Source organism: Chaetodon auriga, chromosome 12 (assembly GCF_051107435.1).
Source record: "Chaetodon auriga isolate fChaAug3 chromosome 12, fChaAug3.hap1, whole genome shotgun sequence".
NCBI lineage: Eukaryota > Metazoa > Chordata > Actinopteri > Chaetodontiformes > Chaetodontidae > Chaetodon > Chaetodon auriga.
This window is the reverse complement of record NC_135085.1, coordinates 19,050,114-19,070,795: the sequence shown is the minus strand read 5'-3', so window position 1 is coordinate 19,070,795 and position 20,682 is coordinate 19,050,114. Positions and strand designations below refer to the sequence as shown.

The following is a 20,682-nucleotide window of genomic DNA, read 5'->3' as shown; positions in this document are numbered from 1 at the left end:
AATAATTCACATTAAATAGTAACTGGTTTTCACAGCTTTCACTTGCATTAACGTTGTTGGATGCCTGTAGCAGGTGGATCCTGACTGCTCAGAAAGGTCCTCTGTGAACCATCAGTCAGATTATACAGTATCTATTTATCTTCACATACGAACGACTGTCAGTGTTTACCATTTATTCGTCTCAGCACGAGCAGCTTGCTTGTTGTTTTCATACTGCTAACGTACCATTTTGTCCCATCAAGGATCAGACCAAAAGAAAGAAAGATATATTAGAGGAAAATGACGATGCTAGTGTGCTTTCTATATTTTTATTGCAATGATAAGATACAGATATATTTCCAGACATCCAGTTTTATTAAATTATACTCCAATATTGCATGAGACAGTCTTCAGAATGACATTGATCCAAATGTGGACAACTAGGCGATCAAAAGCCCCCTTTTTTTTACCCAGAGATAAAACATGGATGTTTTACAATTTCACTTTTTATTTCCCCCAGAAATGTGCGATGAGAAGCAGCAGCATAGAGTGTAATAATACTACAATATACAACAGACCGATACTGTGCAACAGTCAAGAACAACCGGGAGGATAAATCGTTTTTTTTTCTCGTTTGTGAAGTGGTTATGCCAATATTGAGAGTACAGCAACTGGCAACTCAGGACACAGAGATGCACTTTGCCCGTTTGGGGAAGGAAAGAAAAAAAAGACAAAGATGTCAGAAAAGAAACAAGAGCAACAACATGTCGGTTTGTGAGTGAAAAGAGCGACAAGCCTCAGTGGGATTACAGACAGCAGAGCAAACGACTGAACAGTGTAGGGGAGGTCGTTTTTAGACAAAACAAATGGACCACTGTGCAGAAAGCCGGGCGAAATGTACTCCACGACTGTTCTGCCGAGAGGAGACTCTTTGCCACGTCAGATTAAGTGGGAACCAGTAGGTTGCTGTCTGTGTTACACAAGCCACTGGTTTTATAAGCTCGGGTTAATGACTGACCAGTTTCAGTGAGAGGAACACAGACGTGGCAGCGAACACTCAACCAGATCACACATCCAATGTTATGATGGCAAATGTAAAAATTAACCACAGAAAAATGCTGATATCTAGTAAGTTGCCACTGTTTTCTAATCCCAGATGTTACCTTTACACAACGAGGACACTCTTGATCGTATAAACACAAAAAAAGAGCGTTACAAACACTCAATAAAAATTATACCTCCTAATACAAAAGAAGAGAAGGGGGAAAAAAAACCCAGCCGTTTTATACTTTTAGACTAAGTATATATTTGATATATCAATAGAATCCATATATAAATGATACATTTCTATTTTTATACTTAAATATAATCCTTGCTATGACTATAAAGAGCATCTAAGACATTTCTAGCCAGAAGATAATGTGAAGGAACAGCTTGGACCTCGGCCGCCAGTTACTGGGCTTGGACTGGAAATGATAGTGTAGTCTGGTCAGTGGAGCTGGATCCATGAGGCGCCCACTGTTTTCACACACGACGGCTTGTGCGAGACTCGACAGAACTGGTTTGGATGGGAGTCTAGTGCGAACACCCTTTAAACGGTTTCATTGAGACCAAAAATCTTTGTTTAGCTACACAATAACAACATCCTGCTGTGCTTTTTTTTCACCTTTTTTTTTTGTTGTTTTTTCCAAAGATGTGAAAGGTTTGAGGAGTTTGACACCGCAGTTACAAAATGAGCAAATTAACAAAATGTTCCCCTCGTTCTCGCGCTCAGCTCTCCGTATTAAATCAGCATGCATAACATCATTATTAGTTGTGTTTGGCACTAGTTTGCTTTACTTTATATCTGGTTCTGTTTGCAAATAGACAGTAAATCTGTGAACATCTTCTAAGTTTAGTTGTACAACAAATGCTGCAATCTTTTTTTAAAAAAGAAAATGAAGTACGCCAGCTGTGTCCCAGTTGCTCACGTTTACTCTTTAAGATGAGTCCCACATTAAACATGAACTAGAAGTACTTTAGACTGTGTAAAAAAAAAAAAAAAAAAATCTGAAAATGGCAAGTACCTCAAAGAGCCGTACTAACTCTGTCCTCCAAATACTCCATCCAGCCACAATATGGTCGATTTTTAGGTTCCTTCGCGTAAACTACAGGATTTGGTCCATCTGGCTTAATTCAGGTTTAAAGCAGACCTGCTGGTCACTTTGCTTTAAAGGCTGCCTGAGAAAACTGTCAGACTCACTGGCAGGATGTGAAGCGTGCTCCTGCCGTGGTCGTGCTCACCAAAACACCAACAACAGGTGAAAGAACCGGGGCTTTCTGGCTCTCCAGAACTGCCGTGATTGTACCAACAACATGGAGCTCAAAGACGACAATGAAACAAAAAAAAAAGGGGGGGGGGGGGGTGTAAAGAAACCAGCTCGTCTTCTCTCACCGGTCAATTTAGCACAAAAGCTGTTCTCCATCATCTGTATCTAAGATCAGCAAGTGACCTCGCGTACAACACATCCACATGTAACCAAAGACGGGATAAAACATTTTCAGCTGAAACGACACAAAAAGCGACTTCATGACATGAGACACGAAAAAAAAAAGGACAAAGAGATGAAACCCCTCCGTCAGGGCTGTTGTTGGTCTGATGGGTTTTTCCTCAGGCAGGGTTTCACTGGAACATAAATAACACGTGGGTGGGAGGAATCACATCCACCGTAAGGCTTGTTTTTCATTTTTCTTAATTTGTTTTCCTCATTGTCGTAGCCGTTTACTTTTCCCGGTACTGGTCTGTCGGTACTGTTTTTGTGGAAGATCTCAACAACAAGAGATGGAGCCTCTCCTCGGCCTCGGCGGGCTCGGGGAGGCCGGACGAGCAGGTCCTGGGATCACAGGAGGGAGGGAAGGACAGAGAGAGAGAGAGAGGAGAGTGATGGGATTGTAAAGAGTTTATGTTTCAGCAGTCTGGGGTTTAGTGTCACTCCCAACCCCTTCTTTCCTCTCTTGCGTCTCCTCGTCGTCCTCCTCCTCCTCTTCCTCCTCTTCCTCCTCTGTGTGCTGCTCCAGCTCCTCCCTGGTGATCATCTCAAAGTCGTTTCCGTTGCTGTGCTGTGAGCCTTCGTCCTCCCGGCGGTCGCTGTCTGTGTCTGAGTGGCGGTCCGTCCCCTCCCCCTCCGCGTCTTTACTCTCCTCCGCCGCCTCTTTGCTCTCATCCTCTTCCTCCTCCTCCTCCTCGTAGCCGTCCTTCTTCTCGCTGTCGGACTTCTCGTCGCTGTCGGACTTCTGGGCCTTGGCGGAGGAGCTGCCGTCCTTCTCGTCTGTCTTGTCCGAGCCCTTCTTGTTGCTGGCTCGAGGTCCTTTGTACTCGTGGGTGTAGAGCGGCCTGAACGAGTCGATGAAACCGACGTCTGCTGTCAGGTTGGGGAGGAACCAGAAGTGGTGGCGCCCGCCGGTCACCAGCCAGATGATCAGGAAGAGGATGCAGCGTGCTGAGGAGAAAGGAGACAACCAACGGGATCAATTTCAAACTATAAGTATTGAAAATATATCACAGATGAGCCAAATTGAGCTTAAAACCTCTGCTGTTCACCTGCACCAGCTTTCTACAACACTTAGATTTCCTCTGCTTATACTTTGAGTCGCGTCTGATTGAAAGGTGATACACATTTAAAGCTGTGCTGTCTTAACTGAAGAAGATTATTCCCAACATTTTTTAAGCAGTTCATAAAATGAAATGACATGAAATACAACAGCTCAGCCTCAAACTCTACCTTTACAAAGGTAGTAAAGTTCAGTTTTGATTGACACTGTTGGAGATGTATTCATTGATCTGTGTGTGAGTGGTGGGGTTGTTCTGGGCTGCATCTACTGAAAGATGTTTGAATGATGTCTCTTCATAAGATGGCATGTTTTGATGATGCTTTAATTAGTAATAAATACATTTGATGTTTTTTTTTTTTTGTATTTAATTGAACAGCAGTAGATGTCTTACAGGAACTTTTAAATATTTTCACAGGTATTTTTTTTTATAAAGTGCAAGTACTTACCAACAGCAAGAAGCAATATACTGGCCACAAAGCAGCCTGCTGCAACACTTAGATAGTAAACTCCCACACGCATTTCTGCTGGCCACAGTGGGAACAGGGTGGCTGCTATCACTGCAATGACTGAAAGACAGAACACACACACACACACACACACACACACACACACACACACACACACACACACACACACACACAGATGGAGTGAGTACAAAAAAGTGCAGTCAGTAACAGACCGTCCTCCACTTGTCCAAAAGAACTCCACTTGTGATTTTCCCCGCTGACTCACCGAGTATCAGTCCCATGGCAAACGTCTTGAAATGGACAGGATCGTAAATCCACACGTACACCTGAAGAGAAGAGACACATTTCGGGTTTTAAAGTCTTTCGGGGTCACAAACACTTCCATATGTCAGCTTATTCCGGAGGCACAATCACCTCATTCCCGTCGAGGAACAGCTGATCCTCATGAGGCTCCAGTTTAAACTTCTTCTTCACCTCTTTCTTCTTCTTGGGGGTTCCAGGACTGTCATCCTGATGAACATAAACCAAAATGAAATGTAAAATCTGCATTTTACTTACAAATCATGTTTTAAATATGAAGCTACAGCTCGCTAACTTAGCTTAGCACAAAGGCTGGAAACGGGGCAATGTAGCATTTCACTTGGTTATACTGAGAAGTGGATATGACGTATTTTCTCTTTTCACGGACCCAGACCGATCATCACAAACACACCGGGCTTCTTCCTTCCATGATTTCTGTGACTCTGCACTTTAAACCTGTTCTTAAAGTCAACATCCACCCATTTACTGTCAGGCTAGGAGGCCGAGCAGAGGAGCAGTGTCACAGCTACTCTGACTGGTCATAAAACAAACAAGTGAAGCTGAAATCGGTCTGTGAAACACTGATGATCCTGTTTCTGATGGATTCCTCCGACAAGGCAAAAATAATCCATCCAGTGTTTTTGAGCTAAATTCTAAATTTGTACCACAGTTTTTATGGCATTTTGTATTTTATCACTAACACTCATCTAATGGCAGACGCTCTGTCGTTAGTATTTCTCACAAGAGAGAGCGAAACATAAAAGCTGCTAACTGATAACACGCTCTTGTGAAGATAATCTGTGGAGTTGATCGTCACAGAGGGCAGCAGCGTTGGCTCACGTACGCTCTTCTCTTTCTTGGCTTCAGCGGCCTCAGATTCTTTCTTCTTCTCCTTCTCCTTTTTCCCTTTTTTCTCCTCCTCTTTGCTGCTGTCGCCCTTGACTTTCTCTTTCTCTTTCTTCTCCTCCTTCTCTTTCTCCTTCTCCTTCTCCTTCTTGGTGTCTTTCTCAGGCTTTTTCTTCATCACTTTGAGAGCCCGGTGGAAGAACTGCTTCTTTAGGAGTCTGCAGAGGAAGGAGGACAATGACTGGTTACAAACATTTAGTTAGAATTGAGCCCAGCATTTGCATCAGTTCGTTTCATCAGTTTTCTGCTCCGTTATTCAATTTTTTTGCTTCATGCCTGTAGGGCTTTGGACCACTAATCAAGTCATTTCTAAAGCAAAAATACAAAACTTTATCGGTTCCAGCTCCTCAAATGAGATCACTTGCTGATTTTCTTCATCTTCTGTGTTTGCAAACTGAATATCTAGCAAGGCATAACCTTGGCTTCTGGGAAACTGATGGACAGCTGTCATTTTATTGACTTAACGATTGATAATTGAAGAAAATAATCAGTAATAATCATAACTTACAGCACCACATGCCATTCATTTGAAGCCTGTCTATCAAATGCTTAGATATCTTGTTCTGGAATAAAATCCCACATGACGAATGTTTATTCCTCCTCAGTATCAGAGCTTGCAGTGCAGCTCACCTGTTGCAGTAATCCAGCACAGACTCCCTGGTGGTGAACAGCGCCTCCTCTCCTTTCTTCGCCTTGGCCCACTTGGAGTCCAGCAGACAGTCCACCGCCTTGGAGGCTGAATGTAGGGACACAAAGATGGACAGAAGTTGTGGCAGGACAGCTAAGCAATGAGCTGAAACTCCCTATAAGGCTCCATAAAGCTGCCCTTTTACATTGTCCTGTTATTTTCACATTGCCATTTGATACATTCTTCTTATAAATATTGGTCATTGCCATCCCTTTGTTTGACAACAAGGGTCACAAATGAAGCTTGAATACTGGCTACAGGCAGTAGACAGCTGCAGAAATATTACTGTCCACAGCAGAGGTAAGCAATTGTGAAGTCATGTGACAGTGACGAGAGGAATGACCGGCCTCAGCAGTCATAGCCTCCTCCACCCACCAACCAACCACTGAGCAAACAGCATTTCCCAAACCTGACAAATGGATTCCGCCTTGCCGCACAATAAGACAAATATAAATACAGAGTGGGAGGATCGGGTCTGCAAATGGGACTGCAGTGGAAACATTTGTTTAAAAGCTTGACGACTCTTCAGCAACTTGGCACAGTAACTACTAATGGTTTCATTTACTGTGACAAAACGAAATGTTCAGTCAACGCAGTAAACTGTCCGTGTGTTGGAAGACAAACAGAGGGCAGGGCAGTCATCTCCTGACTCACACCTCACCCACTGTTTGGGTGTTGTGTGTTTGTGCCTGGCGCCTCACGTCCCACAGCTCAGCACTAACCGATAAAGTAGTCGACTCGGTGGCCCATCATGTTCGTGGACTTGGTGGGGCAGTTGAATCGGAGGTACTTGGCCACCGCCTTCTCCTCCTTTGTGGGCTCGCTCACCACCTGCAGAGCACAGATGAACACAGAGATGTACAGACGCTCATAATTACACAGCACAGTAAGTCATCACAGGTGGGAAAATGGTGCTTCACTATATTCTGGCATTGAACTGCAGTCAGATCACCACTAATAAATCTACAGCTACATCTACGGTTGGGTATTAACTGAATTTATCAAAACACAGACATTAAAGATCTGATTTAAATTAACTGGTGTTACAAATTCAACAAATGTTATGAATTCCTGTCAAATTAAACTTCAATAGCCAATAATAATAATATAGTGTTCCATAGCAATTTTCATACAAGAAAAGCACCTCAAAGTGCTTCACAGCAGAAGATCAGAAGGAATTACACACACACACACACACACACACACACACACACACACACACACACACACACACACACACACACGTTTGTAACCAACCAATGACTATATACTATGACGTGTAAAACATAATGCATAACCCTGTGCAAAATACTGCTACTACTAATTTAGAGAGTTGTTGTGCTGCACACTGTGCTGTGATGTACACCTGATGTTTTGTCAATACACCACAAACTATGGCCTTATTCAGAAATGATTATGTGCTCAACAAAGGTGAACATTACAAGCTTCACAAAAACAGTATTTGTATCAGGGCGTCTGCACGGCATTACACTGAGTGTCTCTTCCACTGGGATCAGCTCTTTTAATGTCAAAATGTTCTTTAAACGTCACTCAGATCATTATGTGTGTTGCTTTTTTTTTTGGAAAGTCAAAACTAGATAACAGATTAAAAATAACCTAGATCTGTTTTTCCTAATCCAGTGAATTAACAAATCTGCCAGTGAATGTACTTCATTGTATTAAAGCAACAATCCTGTAAATCTAATAGTCATAAAACAGTCCTTCTCACTGAGTGATAAAACCACCTCCAACAGCCTGCTACAACCAGAAATACCTAGAAAAGTCTCCGACAGTTGACTAATATCTATTGTCTGCAAAATCAAACCTTCATTGTTACCTGACCAAGTTCATACTAAATTTAAGGAGTCAATCATTCCTATTTTACTGTCCTCCATCACAAAAATGACCATAAAAGCTGCATGTGCAGGGGTGCCGGCATCTGTGGCTGTGAAAATACACTCCACATTTTCATTTGAGACCATATCTGAGAGGTAACATCCACTTTCTGTCTGCGTGCAAATCCAGTGTCACATATTACAGAGGTTCATCTGTAGCAATAATACAGAATAATTCTTCTTCCTTCCATCTCACAACATCTGCACTGCCAGCAGCAGTGAATCACATGCCAACGCAGAGGCAGCGAGAGCATCAGCGCAGTGAGATTCAGTGCTGCTTTATGCAGTCCAGCTGGCTCCAAGCAGCATGAGGAAGACGAGGCCATCAAACAAACCTTGTTTAAAGAAGCCGGTATCGGTCACACAGCTCAGTTACATGAGACCCTGACACAGAAAGCCCCATGTCACAGTCTAAAAGATCTACCTGGCTCGACCACACGAGGATTAGCTGCTCTGTTTAACTGTGCACTCATGAAGCAAGTAGCAAGCAGGTCTTGGTCACAGGCATTGTATGTGAGGGCTGACTGCTAGTGCTCCACACCAAGACCGAAGTAGTACAGTACTAGTCCTTTAAAACATATATCCAAGTGACAGTTTTGGCTAGACAAGTAACCCATTTCAACCCTTATGAATACATGAACAAGTAAGAATAATCAGGAGAAATCTGCCAAAAATGGAGATAAGTGTTGTGTAATGTAGACTAGTGATCTCGGGAAGCCTCTTTAGTTGTGGTCCATGCATAAAGGAGATAACAGTATGTGTTGTTATCCAACTGAACTTGAACTGAACATGATGACCTACACTTAAAAGTCATTCTGTAAGCTGTAGTTTGTGGTGCTGTTGAACTGTATAGCATTATACTGAGAGGTGATTCTAATATTCAGTCTAATCTCATTGATTTAAATGGAGTTTCAGCAGAACATCATTAACATCATCACTGTCATGGAGGCAGGATTTAATTATTGCAGGTCTGCTGGATCAGAGCATTACTTACAGTATATACATGTGCCAGGTAACTGGAAAACAAGCGTACACTGAAATAATGGTCTTGGCTTCAAACCCATGTCGATCCTTAAATGCTGTGTAAAGCACAATCAAACGGATTTCAATAAATAAAGAGGAACTTGTGTAATGTGGAGTGGTGATGTTTTAAGAGACAAGCCTCTTTTGGTTGTGGTATGCTCATAAATGAGATAACAGAGTGTGTCGTTATGCAACTGAACTCAAACGCGCAAGAGGACTACAATACAGTAGGTATACCCAGCTAAAACTAATGCAGTCTACCACAACAATCCTGCAATAAATCCTCCCTGCGTGAAGGTCATGACAGGTCTCGACTGCAACCGCTGCCAGGTTACACTGGCAACCATTTTGAGAAACTAGCAAACATATTTGGCCTTTAGCTGACGTCAGTGGCAACCACTTTCTAACAGAAAAATTAGGGTCAGCAAATGGCAAAACGTACGTGTCTAAGGTGACTAAAAATGGCGACCACATTTTCAGTGTCAGTGACCAAAAGCTCTATTTTCAGTTCCGGCAGCCAAGAGCTAAGGCCTGGTTAGCCTGATTACCTCTTTTAAAAGTTAGTGTTGATCCCCGTATCATGTTCAGTTTTTGTTGAAACTGTTTCAGAGATGTGTTGATTCAACTGTACGCTTATTTTTGTTGTTGAATTGTAATGTGTAATTTCTAAAACTGTTCTAACAGAAACTGCACATTTGATCTCTTTTACAAGTTATTGCAGGACTTCTGTATTACACAGCATTAGCTTTTCAGCAAGGTCTATCTAATAAACTGACAACGAATATTTATCCAAGTCACATGTTTGGCTGAAATTAATTTCACCCTTCAATGCTTGCTGCAAGGCAAAGCAAAGTGGTGTTTAAGTATTGAAAACTGTGGCAAAAAACGGAGATAATCGTTCTGTAATGCTGAGTGATGATGCTGGTAATGAACAGGCCTCTACAGTTGTGTGTGTCAATGGAATATATTCTGATGCAGCTGAACTTAAACACACAAAAGGACTATTTTATAATGTTGGCCTGATGCCCCACAGTAGGCAAATTCAACATTTTCTTTCATCCACAATTACAACACATGGGGTGAAAACAGTTCATCATAGCTTCACACACAACTGCTGTGTCCCAAATCCATTCTACTCACAGTATGCAGTATTTCTCTGCAGTATGTTTTACAGCTGGTATACCATCAACAGACTTACTGTTTCATACAAATAAAGAAATATAAACTGCCAACTATACACAACAAAGACAGCAAAATGTTCCACCTGAATACTTTTCCCAGTTGTGAGCTTTTTCACCATTTCCTTCATGCACTACATTATGAACAATAGCGAACATTGAAATTGCTCTCAAAAATCTTAATGGTTAGTATGATTGCTGATGTCATTGAGTATTTAGCCCCCTTTCTAGTGTCATCTCATGACAAACTCTAAACCTGAGCAGAATTAGTCAATAACATGAAACTGGGACACAGGTCATATCTGAATTAAAACTACAGACACACAATCATACTTGATCTTAAACTGATGCCAAACAGATATGATAATCTGGATTTTATGAGTATGCAGCAATGCACAGGTCAAATGGTGGATGTCTTCATCACCTGTTCTTTCCAGGTGACTCAGAAACAATCAAGTTATTGCGGAGATTGGACCATCTGAGTCAGGACATGATTGTACAAACAGCTGAGCGGTTTATTGTTTTTGGGAGAGGCTTGAGATCCAGAAATCAGACTACTAAAGTTGATTTCACATGCCTGGGAGTGATGTTTAAACTGACTGAACCTGCAGCCACTCAACAAACTGTTGCTTCCATGAAATCAATGCGTTAATCTTTAAAGGGCTGTCGGAGCCATACTAGCTTGTTGTTACCTGCACAGTAAGTTAAATGATGATGCTCTGTGTTGACTCATTAATTAAAATCCCCGCAGATTGCCTCATGTTATGTAAACACGTCTGGTTAAAGCTGACGCAGCTTAGCCAGCAAACCTTTGCAGCCACTTCAATCTAAATAAAACGGCTGACTGAGGAGACAGCTCACTTGTCGACAATTAGAACACAGTTTTCATGTGTAGACCAGTGTATGAATGCTACTGGTGGAAAGGATAAGTGGCTAGGAAGCGTCTTATCAAAACACAAATACTAATATTTGTTTTCGCTAGCCAGCTAATGCTAGCTAACATTAGCCATCATCTGGCTTCATTTGCTGCCTGCTAACGGCTCCCCACGAGGATGCTGCCGTTCACAAACATCCGGCAAAAGGTCGTAAACCAGCGCCTGGTTTTTATTTGTTGTTCTTCAACTTGCATTTGCAGTAATTTGTATGAATTCAGTGATGTTACCTGGATCCGTTTCTTTTGCCTCCTGCGCTCCGCCATGATCCTCCAACTCAGCTCGTCCGACGTGCGCGTCTGCGAGAGGTTGCGCACACGCATAGAGCGTGTAATATCGCGAGACTAAGCGATTAACGGTTAAAAAATGTGATTTCATTCATTAGTTTTACAGTTAACCAAACAAACTCGCCTCAAGCTCTTTTTGGGAGGTCTTTTGCTGCATAATCTTTTTTATGCACATATTATGTCTCATAATAATAAGGCTAATCTTTTTCCTGTTAATTTTATTTACATTAAATTGTATTCCATTTTCTTCTACTTCCAAGTCTTCTAATAGTACACTACAATTCAGAGGGAATTTTATACTTTTACTCCATTACATTTAATAAAGTAATTAGCAAATACATTATGATGAATTATTATGGATAAACAAGTAAAAAAAAACATTGTTTTAAGGCTCCCTTTGATTGGAATAATTTACAATCACACATCAAATCTAGCCTTTTTATTATTTGAAATCAAGCTACTCTTGCTTTTAATGTTTATTCTTAGAATAATGAATTCATGTCATATGGTTGTTATTGCCTTTGTTTACTATTTCTCTTGTTTTTTCCCTCAGTGTTTCTATGTATTTTTTTTTTCTTTTTTTTTTTTTTTGTATGTATCATTCAATAGTCAGTGAAATTTAATGACTTGACAGGATCCCCTTGAAAACAGGATGACGCATATAAAGAGGCTAATCCTGTAAACAAGAATTGTATTCAGTCTTCAACAGAAAATGGATTTGCTGAGTCGTTATTGGAAAAGTAGGTGTTCAAACGTAGATGTTTTTCATTCTATGGACCTTAAAAGGAAGCTGAAGATGGATTTTTATATGTTTGTTATTCTTAAAATATGTGATCTTTGATCTTCACCTATTCTTTTTTTTTTTTTTTTTTTTTTTTTTACAAGATTTGAAGACAATACTGCAGGTTCCTATGTAGAAAAACACTTTATTTACAATCCAACAAATGCAAAAAAAAGTATCAAACATCCAAATCCAAAACACTTACATATTGCATTGTTCCATTATAAAACCATTCCCAACTGATTTCTATGGTCCTTATGCTGACCTACTGGAGAAATGACATTTAGCAGCTTAAAAAAATAAGTACGTTTAAAGGTACAATCAGACGTTTAGAGACTAAGGCCTGTAATGAAAAGTGAGAAAAGAAAACTTAAATTCAACCTTCTTATTGTCTCATAACTCAAAATCCACATCAATTTCACTCCACAGTTGTCAAAAATATATGTAAATATATATGTAAAACACAAATATTTAGCAGACAGCTGGGCCTAATGTGAACCTGGGCATTAAATGCTCAGATAGCAAATAGTAATAAAAAAGCATCTTCAGTAATCATTATGTAAACAAGTCCACTGGTGGCAGCAGCAGTTCAGGTAGTGTCACGCTGTACTGTAGGTGCAGACTGGGCCCGGTTAGCTGTGCATCTGTCCACATTGTCAGGCCGTCTCACTGCTGGCAGATGGAGGGGAGTTGTTTTCTGTCTCGTGAAGATGCTCTGTAGATTTGAGGACATCGGGGTCCCTTGGACTCGCCATCATCTCCTCACTGTTGCAGTTAACGGGGGAGCAGACCTCTGGTGAGCGGTCCCCAGGCTTCTCAGGAGTGGCCTGCAGGGTGGCGGTGGAGAGCGGCAGGTTCATCATGTACAACATGTTGCCCAGGCGCCTGGACACCTGTGAAGGAATAAAGAGGTGACCCATATTAGACCAGAGATTGTACCTGTGGTCACACCTATCAACACAATACAACCAGTATAATGGTCCAAAACCAGTGGGATAAGCACAGGTTTAAATAATCAAATCAACTATAGCTGGATTCCATTCAGCTGCTTCAGTTTCGGTGTCCCGGTATTTTGCATACTGGTTCTCTGTCACACAAATTAGTAACAACTGCAAAACAGCTGTTTTTCATACTATGACAAGTCAAAATGTTTGCTTGCAGAGTCTGCCTTCCCTACCTGTGAGCGGATCTTCAGAGCTGGTCCCAGCTTGAGCCCCAGTGTGTCCAGTAGATGCTCTTCTGACAGGAGGGGCAGTGTCTCCCCATCAATCATGTGGTCCTTGAAGGTCTGCAGAGTTAAATCACAATAACATTAGACACAACAGAGGCACAAGAAAAAGATGACTGTTCCAGAAAACCATAGGAACCAACCTGAGCATATTCTGAACATGTGGGTATGCTGTTGATGAAGTTGTAAACGTCATTCACCGTCCACTTCCTGATGTCCTCGGACACCTCATCTCCATTTAGGAAGAGATTGGGTGGACCTGGAAAAAAAAATGACGTAAATCAGTTGGTTTGTTGGTCCTCTAACATACACATTAAACTCATTTTCTAAAAGAATATAATCTATCTTTAGATTTTTTTCCAAACCCACCAGGTGGAAGGAAACCATTTCCAGGGACTGGGAACATGTAAGGCATGCCTGTGAGCGCTCCACCAGCGGACGGATACATGAATTTCTCCTGGAAAGCTGAGCATTGGCTGGATATGTCTTTATCATTGGTGCCGCTGTTGGCCGCATCTGCGCACCCGTCTTGACTGTTCACGCAGGCTTTACGCAGGCCTGGCTCGCCCTCTTTGTAGTTCTTCCTGCTTCCTGTGGCGAGCTCAGAGTCTATCTTTGCTTGGTGAATCGTCTTGCTGGTGGCACATTCCTCGCCCATGTCCCCCTTCGCCTCCACCTCTTTCTCCTCCCCTGATGTGGCTCCCGGGCTCTGCTCTACACTTTTGTCTTCGGCCTGGCCCTTCAGGTTGGCCACATGGCTCTCAGTGCTCTTGTGAGCGGTGGGCCTCCGTCCAGCCCTGCGCCCCCTCTCTCTGTGCAGCGTGTTGATTGGTGGGTAAGGGCTGGCTGACATGAGTATGCTGTTGGAGTGCAGTTCATCCAGGGTGGGACGATGGACGAAGACATCGTGGCCGTCTGGCAGGCGCTGGCGGCCCCGGAAAGCCATGGGGTTGGAGGGGTATGACATGGGATTATCAATTCCCATGAGCCCCTTCTGGTGGGCGTTCTCCAGCTCCTTCTGATGCAGGATGGCGTTCATCTCCATTCTGAACAGGATCACAGACAAATATTAGACATATTTGCACAACAGTGATGGCAGAACCACATGATCACACTTTGTTGGAGCAGAGTGGACTGAGTAACGCCAGATAATGCATGAAATGTCTCCGCTTTCTTCAGTAAAATGTGATGCAGTGTGTAGGTGGGATGTTTGCACACACTACCTGGCTATATTTTGCTTGTGAATGAGCTCCTGTCGCCGGGCAACTGTTTCCATGGGCTCCGAGGGCAAGAAGCCATAGCCAGCTGAGAAGACAGAGAGAGAGATAGGCCGTTAATGCTCGTTCACATTCCTCAAGACGAGCTGGGAATTCTCTCAGGCATGAACGTGCGTCAGGCCCTGCTCACCCGCTCCGGGGAAAGCTCGCCCAGGCAGGACGTTGGCATGCGGAGGTAGAGGTGGACCCAGGTGAGGTCCCATGTGCATCTGCCTGGCATCGGACGGTACCATCTCGGTGGGGGGAACCAGCTCCCTGATGACAGAAAAGAACGGAAAATCAGTCATTTAGACATGATATAATGGGCTGATCATTTCTAGATAATTAGCTGTTGGCTTCTTTAAAAACTGTTGTGTTTTCAGGTGTATTTTGGTCTCAATAAAAACATTTTCATCAGTGCATCAGCGGCCTTGTGCTCTTCAACTACTGTGTGCACCTGCAACTGGCAATTCTCAGGGGTGCCCTTTACCAGAGAGCTACTGTTTCAGTTTCAAGAGTGAATTCCGGGACAGACCTCTCCATGAAGCGAGGTTCGAACTGTGCTGGGACCCCCTGTAACCTCTGCTGCCCCTGGGCGAGGATCTGCGGAGCCATGGCCATCTGGTTCCTCATTATCAACTCTTGCCTCTGCCTCAGCTCTGCAGGAGAGGACACAGGTCAGTGGGAAGCCATAGCTTCAATATATCCAACAATACTTGAGACATGCACTGACTGTGAAGAGACTGCAGCACGAAAGAATCTATCAGAATCAATACATGGCAGACAAGGTCACAAAGTTGGTTTGACCTGTTTGGTGGTGCCGATTGGGACTAAATTCAGACAATTTGGAGGATGTAAATTTTAAAAGGTTATACATTTACATTTATGTACATTCACATAATTATCTCAGCTCTGCAACTATTTGTAAGTTTTGAAGTTTTGTGTATTTTTCCAGTTTTCTTGGGCGGCTTTTTTTTTTTGATCTTGTTATATTTTTAGTCTCCGCTGTGTTTTCATGTCTCACCTCCAGCTGACATGCCGTTGACCAGACGGTACCAGTGCTTCTCATCCAAAGCCCCCTGTTCTCCCAATGCTGTCATCTTCCTCAGCTGCTCCCGTGGGGTCATGACACTCACGACCTTTGACCTCCACCCGAATGCTGTTAGAGTTCAAGTTTAAAAAGAGGGTTTAAATCAAGCATTCTTAGAAACTGAAACACGTGAGTGCTTTGAGAAACCATTATAATATTGCATGATATATTGTAGGTTTGAAGTATAAAATAGAAAAATTGAAAATTGAAAATTGAACTGGGATGACTGATTGATGAATACATTTTGTAATTTCTTTCTACTGCCACTAGGGGGCAGCACAGCTCTACACATATACCACAATCACTGGACTTTGCGACGCCATGCCATTTTTACAAAAGAAGAATATATAATCTCTCTAAAATACCAACAAACACATTTTATCACAAGAAATTCTCATCACGTATATTAGAAAATGTCAACAGAACGTATCTTACTCTACAAATCAAGCTTAATTCTAATGTGAGAAACAGGGACTGCCAGCATGGGATCCATGCACACACACACACACACACACACACACACACACACACACACACACACACACACATGCAGACGCTGGCCAAGTTCATTCTCTAACCTTTGATCCTCACTCTCACCTAACCCTAACCCTAACCCTCACCTCCACCCTAGTATTAAGCATTAATCTTAAACCAACCTTAACCCTAGGCCTCACGTACCTTAAACCTAATCCTTAACTTAAATTTAACACCTAAGTCCAAATCCTAACTTTAATTCTAACCCCTTAATATGTGAAGAGCAGCAGAAATTGTCTTTTTTCTCATCTCTCTATGCTTGCAGATACATTTGGTCCTCCTAAGAGAGTAATGAAAGGACACGAATGTACAGTCACACACACACACCAAATGGCCACATTGTTCTTGGCTGAGCCGGCAGCTTGTGTGCACAATCACAACCAACTTAGACACCTCCAATTAGCCTTCTACACTGCAGAAATCCCATTACAAAATATGATACTGTAAACGACAGCGCAATAATCCAGTTCTGCTAATCCAGGTCCAGGGTGCAGCGCGCTTCTGAATAAATGAATCCAAATTGTCAGTGCACTAAAGTTCGCCATCCAGCTCTTCATATAATATTAGTTTCTATTGTTCTTAATAGCATTTGACTGATATATTTGTTAGTGTATGGGACATGTGCAAACTATGCACATATACTGTACTTGTCCACATTTCTTCTTCCGTCCCCTCCCCCAGACAAATGCTGTCATAAGATTTGTCCCGAGGCCTTGTGCATTATCCACAGTCACTCAAGTTCCCTCTGAAGCCCATCTAATCTGAGGGTTGTAATCCTCCTATTAGTCGTGCAACAGTCTGGTAGCTACATCTGCTGACCTGCCTGCAGACCGCCCTGCTGGCCCATCCACCCCCCCATCCCCACCCTACCAGGCCCCTGCTACCCCCTGGATCCTATTAGCTAAGTCCTGGCTATACAGCACTTTAAAGGGATGTGTTGGAGGTAATCCGCACGTTTAGAGTTTTACCCTCAGCAAACCTTGCCTGTAAGCATCCCGGACAATACACCCTAAGTGCTAAGCCTATTAGCCTCCATTAGCTCCCAGGATGTCCTAAAAACACCTTGGGGATAAATCTGGGGATGCAATCGGTTTATGTGGTGCTATGTGGCGCGAACACATGCACCCTGCCCACACCTACTTCTCCGCCAATGTCACAACAACTAGCATCAGCAAATGAGCAGAAACGTATTTCAACATTTACGTCTCTCTAATTCCCAAGTGGGCACTAAGCCCTGAGCCTCGGGGCCTTGTGTAATATGTTAGCGCCTTCACGTTCTCTCAACTGGGAATTAACGGTTTACACTTTCATGTGTGATACCGTAAACATATTTCAAGAAGGCTGGATCTTGTTAGTTTGAGAGGATGAACAATTTACGTACTTAAAGATTAGATCTTGAAAGTAAAAGAATCAAAGTCTAAACAAAGCAATGCAGGTTTGATCCCTGAAGCCTCTCCAGAAACACTGCATTGAGTAATCCTGTGTTCAGACAAAATACCACAAACTGTGACAGGCTGTCGCCTCGGGAAAAGAGGGGCCCGTGTTAGCACCAGATTGTGCCTCCCATGTATTAGCATTACATTCAAGTCGCCGAGCCTCCTGTTTCTCAAAAAAATAAAATAAAAACATACAGTCATCTTTGAAAAAATCTTATGAAGGTATTTTCAGAATCTCCAAAGACTCCTCACACCATCTGGATGAAAAAATATTCTATTGCACAATAACAAAGGTTTTTAAACAGTTTCTCAAGTTTTTCCTGAAGACACTGCAGGTGAATAGAAGTCAATTTTCAAGTGATAAATATAACTAGTTTATTACTATTTATGTTTAAATATGCAAAGTATTCATTATCCAATTAAATATGTGCTTATGTGTAGAAATTTCATGAAGAGAAATCTGAACATTCAATAAAGCCACGAAAAATTCTTTAAATTTAATGACATATTAGAGTCAAAGGGGTTCACAGAGGGCAATTTAGAGATCTATTTTTTATCACCACATAATCAGAAAATACTGTCAACATCCATGAAAAATACATTTTTGCCATGTTTTTAGGAATGAAATGTTATGATACATGAACAAGCTCCTCTGTAAAACCGTTCAGTGTATAGAAAGGAATAAAACTGGAAAGACCGGAGTATGTAAGTGCTGCAGAAGTGGAGATTTCTGGCTCAGACTGAGAGAATAAACTCATTTTGAACACGTCTTATTTCATATATTTTTAGACAAAAAGAAAGACAGCACAGGTTAAAAGGGCAAAATTTCTAATACATTTCACCATGAAACTTTCCCAGTTGATGACTCACTTTAAGATAATTATTTTTTTGCATTCCAAGTTTGGGAAATTTTCTGTTTAAATATGCAAAAGATGCATTATCTAATTAAATATGCACTAATTTGCATACAACTTACAACAAAAATCTGAGCCACAATCAACACTTAAATTTGTATTCAGGACATTTTCCTCCACTCGTCTGAAAGAAGACATGCTATGGAAGCAAAGTAGTCCAAAAACTCACATTTGACCAGTGCATAAAAAAAATCTCTCTCCCGTCACGTCTGGCCACAAATGATTTTTTGCAAAACACAAGAAAAACAATGATGCATTATTTTGTATGCAAATATAGAATACTGGCAACAAACATCAGTTTATACTAATGAGTCGAGCTGAGTCGATTTAACTTTAATTAAGCAAACATCGAGAGAAACCTGCCTTAGTGAGCTAACAAAGCAACGTTCAGCACAACACATGAATAGCAAAACCACCACATATGCTAGAACATATTAAGGTACCATGTTTATAAAAGATGGACTAAAAACAAGTAAAGAGTTATAATGATGTTACTGATAATAGGAGTTTAATTGTGCGTCATATTGGATAAATTAACAAAGGACATATGTCATTTCCAGCCATTATCTTTGTTTAGAACCTGGGAATCTGGTCAGAAATCTTTTTCATTGTGCAGCAGACGGAACATTTTTCCATCCACGTGGTTAAAAGAGTCTTTTGTGATTCTGTGAATACCTCATTGGAACAAATGCGACTGGTATTTTTGTTTCTGGAAATTCATTTTCTTCGCTCTGTGACTTCTTGTAAAGTTAATACATGAGAGGCACAAAGTGGGACCAGGCCTGTGGGAACTTGAGCCATTTGGAGAGAATCCTTTGTTAGGCCTGTTCGATCACAGCAAACGCTCTTACGTGAAGTTGTCGGCTGTCACTTAACACATCAAGCCTCGCACACGCTTCTTTGGCGGCCGCAGAATCTCACATGGGAATTTCAAGCGGCTTCAGCATGTGTGAGTGAAACTGTGATTACAGGTGAGCCTGAAAACTCTTGTCATATTTCCTTAACAGGGGCCACACCGCAGCTGCTAAATCCGGGGATTGGACTCCTTGGATTTGCTGTTGCCTGGTTAATCTCATTACAAGAATGAATTAAAGGGAAAAATTGCTGACGACTTAGATGGAGCCCTGAGGAGGTCATATCAGACAAGACAGAAGTATTGTCTAGTCCCTCCTAATCCTCCCTCACACAACAAACACATGCTAAAATCATGTATTGTCAGTAACACGAAGCAGGTTAGATTTTATGAGAGTCACAAGTGCAGAGTTGCAGGTAGTGTTGATTTAGGAATTACCCATGGTGTCATAAGCTCATATGACCAAGTGTTGAAATTGAAAGGATAAAATTAAATATGGCTGAATATATAGAAAGACAAAGCATAATGTCGACATAAATCAGCGCACATGATATGAACAACAGGCTAATTCATTGTGCGTTTTGGCATTATTTTCATGTCATCGCAGAATCTGGGCTAATTATTAGGTTAATTATACAGATTTCAAGGTTGTTCCTCTAATCGCATTGGCCTTTAGATTAATCACTTACTGAGGGATCAGCAGCCTTTTATGCAGTTTACTGCTTACATTATGCATGGCGAGGCTGAGCATGTGAAAGTTTTACATTTTTATAGAATTGCGATGCAAATATTCAGCTACGAGCGTGGATTTTAAGGCTGTTACTTTAACTTTTGATCACATACTGAGGCGTCAGATGCTGTTATTCCCAAGAGTAAGCAGCGTAAATGTGTCTCACAACAACTCTGAAATACAGCCTAAACAAATCAGTCACAAAGAGAAGCATGGGACAAATGGAAGAGGGGAGTGGGAAATGTTGAAAGAGGAAATCTTAATGGACTTACCTTCAAGTTCACACCAGTGAGCAGAGCTTGGAACTGGTTTTGTCCCAATTCAGATAAAAGCGCAAGTCAGAAATGTAAAGGAAAACCCTTTGGAGCGCTCACAGAACCTGCCTCTCCCTACTGTTCCTCTTTCACTTCCAACTAAGCGGCCTCCCACTAATAACCAGCCAACTGGTGTGAGCGCAGCCTGCTGCCAGCTAACTGCCTTAACTAAAAAAGACCTTTTAAATACCGATTCATTTCATCTCCATTAGATGGCCTTATCTCCTGTGGTAAGCCCTCCCTGTCCTGACATCACTATGATCTCCCGTCCAACTGCTCGCCACACCTTGCAACTGATGT

At 41.9% G+C, this 20,682-nt stretch overlaps 2 protein-coding genes across 2 annotated transcripts; both read right to left on the bottom strand.

Moving 5' to 3' along the window:
• Nucleotides 1-294: 294 nt before the first annotated feature.
• On the bottom strand, nucleotides 295-11,299 carry sec62 (SEC62 homolog, preprotein translocation factor). The gene is made up of 8 exons (XM_076745168.1): nucleotides 11,190-11,299; nucleotides 6,654-6,762; nucleotides 5,874-5,979; nucleotides 5,182-5,401; nucleotides 4,452-4,547; nucleotides 4,303-4,363; nucleotides 4,017-4,136; nucleotides 295-3,458 (listed from the first exon to the last, which is right to left on the bottom strand). Exons 1-8 carry the CDS (start codon nucleotides 11,280-11,282, stop codon nucleotides 2,920-2,922), a joined length of 1,344 nt encoding a protein of 447 aa, XP_076601283.1. The 5' UTR covers nucleotides 11,283-11,299; the 3' UTR covers nucleotides 295-2,919.
• Nucleotides 11,300-12,152: 853 nt separating this feature from the next.
• On the bottom strand, nucleotides 12,153-20,667 carry samd7 (sterile alpha motif domain containing 7). The gene is made up of 9 exons (XM_076745236.1): nucleotides 20,341-20,667; nucleotides 15,536-15,670; nucleotides 15,047-15,170; nucleotides 14,663-14,787; nucleotides 14,479-14,560; nucleotides 13,625-14,301; nucleotides 13,399-13,514; nucleotides 13,205-13,315; nucleotides 12,153-12,920 (listed from the first exon to the last, which is right to left on the bottom strand). Exons 2-9 carry the CDS (start codon nucleotides 15,636-15,638, stop codon nucleotides 12,684-12,686), a joined length of 1,575 nt encoding a protein of 524 aa, XP_076601351.1. The 5' UTR covers nucleotides 15,639-15,670; nucleotides 20,341-20,667; the 3' UTR covers nucleotides 12,153-12,683.
• Nucleotides 20,668-20,682: the final 15 nt, after the last annotated feature.

What these genes read in the sequence shown, in the direction of transcription:
- sec62 (XM_076745168.1), bottom strand. Translation starts at nt 11,282, where the DNA reads ATGCGTGTGCGCAACCTCTCGCAGACGCGCACGTCGGACGAGCTGAGT. An exon ending in GGCAAAAGAAACGGATCCAG is followed by an intron (nt 6,763 to 11,189) that starts GTAACATCACTG and finishes TGTGCTCTGCAG; the next exon opens with GTGGTGAGCGAGCCCACAAA. An exon ending in TGCCATGGGACTGATACTCG is followed by an intron (nt 4,137 to 4,302) that starts GTGAGTCAGCGG and finishes TCTGTCTTTCAG; the next exon opens with TCATTGCAGTGATAGCAGCC.
- samd7 (XM_076745236.1), bottom strand. Translation starts at nt 15,638, where the DNA reads ATGACCCCACGGGAGCAGCTGAGGAAGATGACAGCATTGGGAGAACAG. An exon ending in AAATGGTTTCCTTCCACCTG is followed by an intron (nt 13,515 to 13,624) that starts GTGGGTTTGGAA and finishes TTTTTTTTCCAG; the next exon opens with GTCCACCCAATCTCTTCCTA. An exon ending in CATGTTCAGAATATGCTCAG is followed by an intron (nt 13,316 to 13,398) that starts GTTGGTTCCTAT and finishes TTAACTCTGCAG; the next exon opens with ACCTTCAAGGACCACATGAT.